Here is an 8,812-nt window from a genome sequence, read left to right on the forward strand (position 1 = left end):
TCATCTTTTAGGATTTGAAATAGCTCAGCTGGAATTCCATCATCTTCACTAGCTTTGTTCGTAGTGATGCTTCCTAAGGTCCCCTTGATTTCACACTCCACGATGTCTTGCTCTAGGTGAGTGATCTCACCATCGTGGTTATCTGGGTCATGAAGATCTTTTTTGTATAGTTCTCCTCTGTATTTTTGCCACCTCTTCTTGATATCTTCTGCTTCTGTTAGGTCCATACCATTTCTGTCCTCTATTCTGCTCAATAATATTAACTATTATTATTAAGCATTTTGGGGTCCCTGGTCGCTCAGATGGTAAAGAATCTGCCTCCACTGTGGGAGACCTGGGTTCAATCCCTGGGTTAGGAAGATGCCCTGGAGAAGGGAATGGCTACCCACTCTAGTATTCTTGCCTGGAGAATTCCATGGACACAGGAGCCTGGCAGGTTATAGTCCATGGGGTCAGAGAGTCAGACATGACTGAGCAAGTAACACATAGCAAGTATTTCAGTAAAAACTCAAGTATTTTCTGATTGCAGGCATAGAAAAATCCATTCTTCTATAACCATCAAACTTGGCTTTTGTGCTACAATATCCATTCTACCATATCTTCTGAACCTGAAAACTTTGACAAAGTTTCTGACAGAGTCTTTTCATATCTGTAAATTTTGTATAGGATAAGTATAAAAGTTACACTATTTAATCAGCAAATAGAAAAAGACTATGAGAGGTAAGATAAAGCCTGGACAAATGGAGGGACATGAATCTTAAATCTCTTCATCTGGGTTTTTTAAATAATGACAAGAAAAAATGTTAAATATTGACAAGAAATTCTAAAGTTCATTTAGAAGAATAAATGAGTGATTTATTTATTCATTCAGGTAAGAAGTGGATTTATTGAGAGAGAAACACGCTCCACAGACAAAGTGTGGACCATCTCAAAAGGAGAAGCGACAAATGAATCATTTTAGCCAAGAAAGTTTTGGAGAGAAAAAGGAAATCTGAGTATGAGGGGAGTACTTACACTAATGGATATTGAAACATTTTCTGTCATAAAAATACAAACATAAAATTGCATTTGGGAGGGGTGGTGTGGTCTCTCTAAATATAAGGCAGAAACCATAGAAGACTTTTACTTTAAAAGGGGTGCCCCGCACCCCCAGACAAAGTGAAATAAAACCAATTTCACAACTTTTTTTTTTTGAGGTATTGATTTACAATATCATATTAGTTTCCGGTATACAGCATGTTGATTCAAAATTTTTATAATTCATACTCCATTTATAGTTATTATAAAATATTTGCTATATTCCCTGTGATCTTATAGGAAACAAAATAAATGAATAAAAGGATACAATGTATCCTCGTAGTTTATTTCTATCTCTGTAGCATACTTACCCTTATCTTGCTCCTCCCTCCTTCCCTCTCCTTATTGGCAGCCACAAGTTTGTTCTCTGTATGTGTGCGTCAGTTTCTTTTTTGTTATATTCAGTAGGTTGTTTTATCTTATGTTTTAGATTTAACTTATAAGTGATAACAGTATTTGGTTTTCTCTTATTTATTTCACTAAGCATAATATCCTCCATGTCCATTCACATTGTGGCAAAGGGGAACACTTCATTCTTTTAAGGCTGAGTGGTATTCCATTGTTTATGTACACCGCAACCTCTTTATCTTTTTTGTCTGTTGGAGGACACTTAGGATGCTTCCCTATTGGGTCTATTGTGAATAATGCTGCTATGAGCATTGAGATGCAGGTATCTTTTTGAATTATCTTCAGATATATACTCAGGAGTCAATTTCCCAACTTTTTAAAATGAACAGACAGAAAAGTGGGCAAAGGGACATAAGCAAATTCGCAAAAGAGAAAATACAGTGAATAAACAACTACATGAAAAACAAGCCAGTTAACTAGTAATTTAAGAAGCAACATTCAAAACAATGAGAAAGAACAACTTGTATTGTCAAGGATGGAAAAGGGGGCATTTCTCATAATAAAACCAATAAATTTTTCTCGAATAGTTTAGAAAACGTTTGAAAAATATACTTTGCCTTTGACCTGCCAGTTCCCCACCTCTAGAATTTTTAAATCAGGCATCTGCAATAAAATATGAATCCATGATACAGAAAAGTAGAAAACGTACGTGCAGTTATATTGCAATGAAGAATCTTGTTATAAAAGAATATTTAATAGGACGGAAGAAAATTCACAACATTGTTAAGCGAAAAAGGCAGAATACATCTCTGTAAGGTATTACCCCAACCTCAAACAAGCATAGATAAGCCTAGAAAAAATGCCCAATGATACGTATGTTGTTGTTCAGTCGCTAAGTTGTGTCCGACTCTATGCAGGCAGAAATTCTCTGTCTTCCACTATTTCCTGGGATTTGTTCAAATTCATATCCAGAAGGATTCCTGACGATGATACATACCAAGGCATTAAAGGTAATTGACATTTTACATTATATTTAATGTAAATGTATGTGGTAAGTGTGAGAAATCTGCATATTTAATTTCCTATTAATGCAACAGACTTTGTGTTTTAAACAATAATTGTACAGGAGAACGGATACATGTATGTGTACAGCTGAGTCTCTTTGCTGTCCACCTGAAACTGTCACAACCTTGTTAATCAGCTACGCTCCCCAATACAAAATAAAGTTTTTTTAAAATTGTACAATTACAAAGTTGCCTGTGTTGAAAAGCATAAGAGTACGTGAAACTGTCCAAGTCTAGAAAACCCAGTAAGTGTTTCGTTGGGAAAGCCAAGGCCACCTGCTAGACGGTGAGTCAGGGACGCAGACTCGCACCTGCCTCCAAACTCGCCCCTGGGATGCGGAGCGTTTCCAAGCGCAGCGCCCTGGGTGCCAGGACCGCCCGCGCCCCGGGTCCCGCAGGCACGGAAGCCGGGGCGCCTGCGCTCGGCTGACTTCTGGAAGCGAGGGCAGCCCGTTTTCAAAGTTCACCTCATCGGGCCTTTCCTTTTCTCCAGCTCCGAACCACCCAGAAGCCGACTTTCTCGGGTCAGCCGTGCCCCCAGCCGGGGCTCAGCCGCTGCGCTATTCGCGATTCGCGGCGCGGCCAAAGGTCCCGGAGAAGCGGCGGCGGGCGGCCGGGTGGGGCGAGGGTCGAGGAGCGCCCTCGCCAAGGCTCGGGCCAGCGAGGCCGCGTTTCGCCGAGTGACCGCGGTCCGGCCACGCGGTCGCCCAGGGACGCGCGCTCGCCGGGAGGGACAAAGGGTCGGGGAAACCTGAACCGGGCCCGTCCCGGAAAAATCCGGCCGGTGGTCGCCATGGCAACGGAGTCGGGCCCCGGCGCGGCCCGCGAGGGGGCGCTGGGGGCGGGAGAGGGGCCCCGCGCGGCCGGCCCCGCGGCCCGCCCCGCCTCCGGCCGCGGCCGCCGGCCCTAGCCCGCGACTGACCCTCGGCAGCTCCTGTAGTCACGTGGCGCTGGGAACCGGCGGGGCGGGGGGGCTGGGAGCGGGCCTGGCGGTGGTGAACCCGAACCTGCTGCTGTCGCCGCGGCGGGGTGGCGAGCGCGGCCGCCGGCGCCGGCTTTCGGGCCTCATGGACGCGCGACGCGCCTCCGCGCTCCCCGCCGGAGAGGTTCGTCCCCGGCAGGGCGCGGGGTTCCACGCGGGCCCGTGGTGGCGGTGGCTGGGGGGCGGCCCTACCTGCGGGGCGCGTGACCGTGTGCGCGCTGTGTTGGGGGGGTGCGCTGCTGGACCGAGTCGGGGGGCGAGTCCGCGCACCTGCGCGCAGGCTCCGCGAGCCGCGCTCTGCGTGGGGATCGGAGTGGGGGGGCCCCCTTCGGGGAGCGCAGAGCCGTGTGTCCGCGAACGTGGACGCGGGGGAGGGGGGCAAAGCACACGCTCGAATACAAAAAGGGGGGGCGTGGGGGTCTGCACGGCCCTCAGCCACCTGGGACGCGGTAGGGGACTCTGCCCGAGTCCTCGTCACAGGAGCGCGCCTGGCAGCCCCCCTGGGAACCCGGCCTGGAATTCCTGTCGGGAGGAGGGTGGGGGAAGGGGAGCCAGCGGGGATTTCAGAGTTCCTGCCCTCGGCCCGGGGGGCCTTTGGCCATCAGCATGGACAGTTCGTGCTGTGACCTTACCAGGGGAGGAAGTGAGCCTCCAACGCAGCCCCAGGCTTCCTTGGTGAAGGGGGCACGTTCAGTTATTAATCCGATGGCCACTGAGGTCACTCTGCCCGGCGGGGTGCCGTGGTGGGGGAGGGGGCCTTGGCTGCCGAGGACACAAAGATGACTTCCCTCGGGGAGCGCTGAGCCTCACGCACGCGTCCTCTCCCCTCCCCGCAGGTAAGGCTGGCCTCTCTGCCACCGGAGGTCTGAGCTCTGCCATGGGGGTAGGGGTGTCTTTACTGCTGCAGTTTTCGCTGACATCCGGGGGCTACCCGAGTGTGGGCCGAAACAGGCGCTCCAGCCGCAGAAGTATCCCCGGGAACAGCCCCAGGAGGAGCTGGGCCAAGCCTCATCTCCAGCTCCACAGCCTCCAGGGTAGAGTGTGGTCTTCTTTGTTGGGTTCTCGCACCACTTCGTGGCCCCAGTGTCCCGCTGCAGGGGGGAGGGAGGAGAAGGGGGGGCGGGGGGAGAGGGGGGAAGTTTCACGTTCATCACATCCTGGGAGATTTCCCAGGGCTCAGTCTGGCCGCTGGGAATGAGTCATGTCTTTGCTCCTGGAGAGGAGTACAGGTTGGGGGGAACTTCGGGGGAACTTGTGAGCAGGCAGTGAAGGTCCCTTAGGAGTCTCATCACCACCCCATCTGGCAGTGGGTGTAGGATACTCCCCTGCAGGAATCTGGGTTCTCCCCGCTCTGGAAGAGCTGCCCGTGGGGCAGCCCCTGACGAGGCTGGGGCAGGCCGGAACAGGGGACAGAGATTACAATCTCCTCCTTCCTCCCCTCTCCTTGCCTCAGTAACCCCAGCTCCCCGAGGGAAGGCAGAGAGACAGGCTCACCCCCGAGGGCAGCAGGCTGGGGGTGTTCTTTGGATTCAGGTGCGCTCTCCTTCCTGCAGTGTCCTTATCACGTGCGGGGGTGGAGGAGGGCAGGCGGGCAGAATGCGGGCACAGTCTGGGCAGGCAGTGGCCTGGCATTGCACTGGGCTGGCAGTAGCATCCGGAGCTCTCTCCTGCTCCCCATAAGGGGCGGTTCTTACTGGCTTTCCTGGCCGTGGGAGGCTGAGGCTAGGGAGGTCAAAGTGCCTTCCCTAAAACGGGATTAGATTGGAGGCCTCTTCCGGTTTCTGCTGTAGGTTTACTCTGTGCCCCCCAGGGCAAGTCCCAGCACCCTGTCGTGCCCGACAGTGGCTTCATCCACCAGACAGCGAGTTCGTATCTCTTTTCCAGCTTCACTGAGTTGCTGCGAAGCTCAGATGTGACAAGAGCAAATAGTAGAAACAAGGAGAGGGCAGCAGGGAAGCACTTGGGAAAGCATATAAAGCGCTGAAGGGGGAGGTGACTGCGTGTTTTGGTGAGTCCCAAGGCAGCAATCTTTGTGCAGCCAGCCCTGGCGTGTTTACTCCATGCCGGAGGGGGATTCCAAGAAGGGTCAGGGTTCTTCCTTCTAGTCGTTTCCAGGGCCAGTTAAGACTTAACAGCAGATTTACTTAAAATGCTTTCTAGAAACCCAAGATGGAGATAACATAATAGGAGGAAGAAGAAGCATAGTCTAGTGGTCCTAATTCCAGGGCTGGAGGAGTGGAGGGGGCAGGCTCCTCCTGGGTCCGCTGGGAGGGGTTGGGGGGGTAGGTTGTGTGGTTCTTTAGCGTGACTGTGCCTTTCCACCCTCAGCAGAGAAAGAACCGATGCTGGAACGTCGCTGCAGGGGCCCCGTGGCCATGGGCCCCGTCCAGCCCCGACTCCTTTCCGGGCCCTCCCAGGAGTCGCCACAGACCCTGGAGAAGGAGCCCCAGGGGCTGAGGTCGCGAGACTCCGCCGCGGCCCAGTCGGGCGGCCAGGCCCTAAGTCGGGCCCATCGCTGTGTCCACTGTCGGAGGCACTTCCCCGGCTGGGTGGCCCTCTGGCTTCATGCCCGGAGCTGTCAGGCCCGCCTGCCCCGGCCGTGTCCCGAGTGCGGCCGCCGCTTCCGCCACGCCCCTTTCTTGGCACTGCACTGCCAGGTCCATGCCGCCGCCACCCCAGACCTGGGCTTTGCCTGCCACCTCTGCGGGCAGAGCTTCCGAGGCTGGGTGGCCCTGGTTCTGCACCTGCGGGCCCACTCGGCGGCGAAGAGGCCCATCGCCTGTCCCGCCTGCGAGAGACGCTTCTGGCGGAGAAAGCAGCTGCGGGCCCATTCGCGGCGCTGCCATCCCCCGGCCCCAGAGGCCCGGCCCTTCATCTGCGGCAACTGTGGCCGCAGCTTCGCCCAGTGGGACCAGCTGGTGACGCACAAGCGGGTCCACGTGGCCGAGGCGTTGGAGGAGGCGGCGGCCGCAGCCCTGGGGCCGCGGCCCCGGGGGCGCCCAGCGGTGACCGCACCCCGGCCAGGCGGAGACGCCGTCGACCGCCCGTTCCAGTGTGCCTGCTGCGGCAAGCGCTTCCGCCACAAGCCCAACCTGATCGCCCACCGCCGCGTGCACACGGGCGAGCGCCCGCACCAGTGCCCCGAGTGCGGGAAGCGCTTCACCAATAAGCCCTACCTGACCTCGCACCGGCGCATCCACACGGGCGAGAAGCCGTACCCGTGCACCGAGTGTGGCCGCCGCTTCCGCCACAAGCCCAACCTGCTGTCGCACAGCAAGATCCACAAGCGCTCCGAGGGGTCTGCGCAGGGCGGGCCCCAGCCGCCCGCCAACGCCCCGGAGCGCGCCCCGGAGCCCCCTCCGGAGCCAGCCCCGGAGCCCGCCGAGGTCCCGGCCGGGCCCGGGCCGCCAGGCGCCGCTGCAGAGGCCCCGCCCTCCCTCCACACCTGCGCCGACTGTGGGCGGGGCTTCCGGCTGGAGCGCTTCCTGCGCGCGCACCAGCGGCAGCACGGCGGCGAGCGGCCCTTCGCGTGCGCCGAGTGCGGCAAGCACTTCGGCAAGAAGACGCACCTGGTGGCGCACTCCCGCGTGCACTCGGGCGAGCGGCCCTTCGCGTGCGAGGAGTGCGGGCGCCGCTTCTCCCAGGGGAGCCACCTGGCCGCCCACCGGCGCGACCACGCGCCCGAGCGGCCCTTCGTGTGCCCGGACTGCGGAAAGGCCTTCCGCCACAAGCCCTACCTGGCCGCGCACCGGCGCATCCACACTGGCGAGAAGCCGTACGTCTGCCCCGAGTGCGGCAAGGCGTTCAGCCAGAAGTCCAACCTGGTGTCCCACCGGCGCATCCACACGGGCGAGCGCCCCTACGCCTGCCCGGACTGCGACCGCAGCTTTAGCCAGAAGTCCAACCTCATCACCCACCGCAAGAGCCACATCCGGGACGGCGCCTTCTGCTGCGCCATCTGTGGCCAGACCTTTGACGACGAGGGGAAGCTCCTGGCCCACCAGAAGAAGCACGACGTCTGAGCGGGCCGGGGCGTCGGAGGCCGAGGGAGGGCGGGCCCGGGCGTCGTTCACACTGTGCCCTCTGCTGCTGCTGTCGGCGAGGGGGGTGGCGAGGTGGGGTGAGCCGGCCCCGTTAGGGAAGGAGGTCCCCCGCTGTAATCAGGGAGTCCACTTGCAGAGCAGGGACCCCGGCCTCCCGCTGGTGTTTGCTAAGGTTCGGCCCCGACTATCCTGTGCCCTGGAAAAGTAGCAATAGCAGCTCCACCCACCCCTTAGAGCCCTCCGGCCGGAGGGGCCACCAGTGGACAGGAGGACCCCTCTCCTCTGGTGTTAACGCCTTAACGTCTTGTCTCTTATGATGAGTTCCTTCGGCTCGTTTTTTTTTATTTTTTTGCAAGTAGGTGTGGTTCAGCCCTTAGTGAATGAATGCCCGGGAGGATCAGTGGAGCAGCTGGACACACCTGGGAGAACCTGCCGGCTTTGTTGGGCAGCACCTGGGCCTTTTCCAGTCCTGGGAGGCAAAGCCGAGCTCCTCCAGTCTGCCCCTGCCCGGCCCCTCGCTCCTGCTCCTGCACAGGCACCCAGATTTGGAGAGACCCGTCTACTGTTAGTGCCGTGACTCCCCTTCCTCCGCCCCCCAGTCCCCCTGCCCCAGATCATCTTCCCACGCTGCGACTGCCTTCATCCAGCCACCTTCCTAGCACTTAGAGTAATCTCATGGCTGTCAGCGGCTCTGTGTCAGGGCCTTAGTCCGAACACCCCAGCCTGCCTTCACTCCCTTCAGAGCTCAGCACATTGTGGGGAGGACTGCCCCATTGCTAACGGAAGGCCAGCTGATGGGAATTGGGGGTGAGTTTCCCTTCCAGCATTCTAGCGTGTGGATTCCCAACCTCTGCTTGAACACTTAGGTGACAGGGATTCTCCTGAGGCCCTGGTTCTATTGTAGGATAATTCTAATTGTTAGAAATTCTTCCTTATAATGAATGAAGTCCGCTTCCCTGTAATTTCTACTGTTGGGCCTTGTTTGTTCTCTGGAACTAAACACAACCACTTAACCCTCCTTTTCCAACTAGAGAATAAAGATCTGGTTTTAGAGCTGGTGGCTGTAAGTGTTCCTTTGTCCTGGGGAGCTGTGGAGATGGAGGGAGGGGTGGCAGTTCCACACCACTGGGGGCTGGGATGGGTGAAGGCTGGATTCAAGCTTCTCTACCACCCCTGGCTGTAACCCCCGCCCCGATTTAGGGTCAGGCACCCTCAGCAAGTGGGGTTTCTTCTCTAGGAGTCCAGCCTTGTGTGGGGTTCGGTCAGCCCCGCTCAGTGTCAGTCATCAGGGAGAGAAG

At 56.6% G+C, this 8,812-nt stretch overlaps 1 protein-coding gene across 8 annotated transcripts; it reads left to right on the forward strand.

Moving 5' to 3' along the window:
- Positions 1-3,435: 3,435 nt before the first annotated feature.
- On the forward strand, positions 3,436-8,570 carry REPIN1 (replication initiator 1). 8 transcript variants are annotated; one of them, XM_055421497.2, is made up of 4 exons: positions 3,441-3,595; positions 4,359-4,505; positions 5,356-5,479; positions 5,800-8,570. In XM_055421497.2, exon 4 carries the CDS (start codon positions 5,814-5,816, stop codon positions 7,491-7,493), a length of 1,680 nt encoding a protein of 559 aa, XP_055277472.1. In that variant the 5' UTR covers positions 3,441-3,595; positions 4,359-4,505; positions 5,356-5,479; positions 5,800-5,813; the 3' UTR covers positions 7,494-8,570. The 8 variants fall into 8 exon arrangements, with proteins under 8 accessions (XP_055277467.1, XP_055277470.1, XP_055277472.1 ...); XM_055421499.2 differs by having other exon boundaries at positions 5,803-8,570; XM_055421492.2 differs by lacking the exon at positions 5,356-5,479 and having other exon boundaries at positions 3,436-3,595; positions 4,379-4,505; positions 5,803-8,570.
- Positions 8,571-8,812: the final 242 nt, after the last annotated feature.

The sequence above is a fragment of the Moschus berezovskii genome, chromosome 3 (genome assembly GCF_049115385.1).
Source record: "Moschus berezovskii isolate FMDL1 chromosome 3, NW_MosBer_1.0, whole genome shotgun sequence".
NCBI classification, from domain to species: Eukaryota; Metazoa; Chordata; class Mammalia; order Artiodactyla; family Moschidae; genus Moschus; species Moschus berezovskii.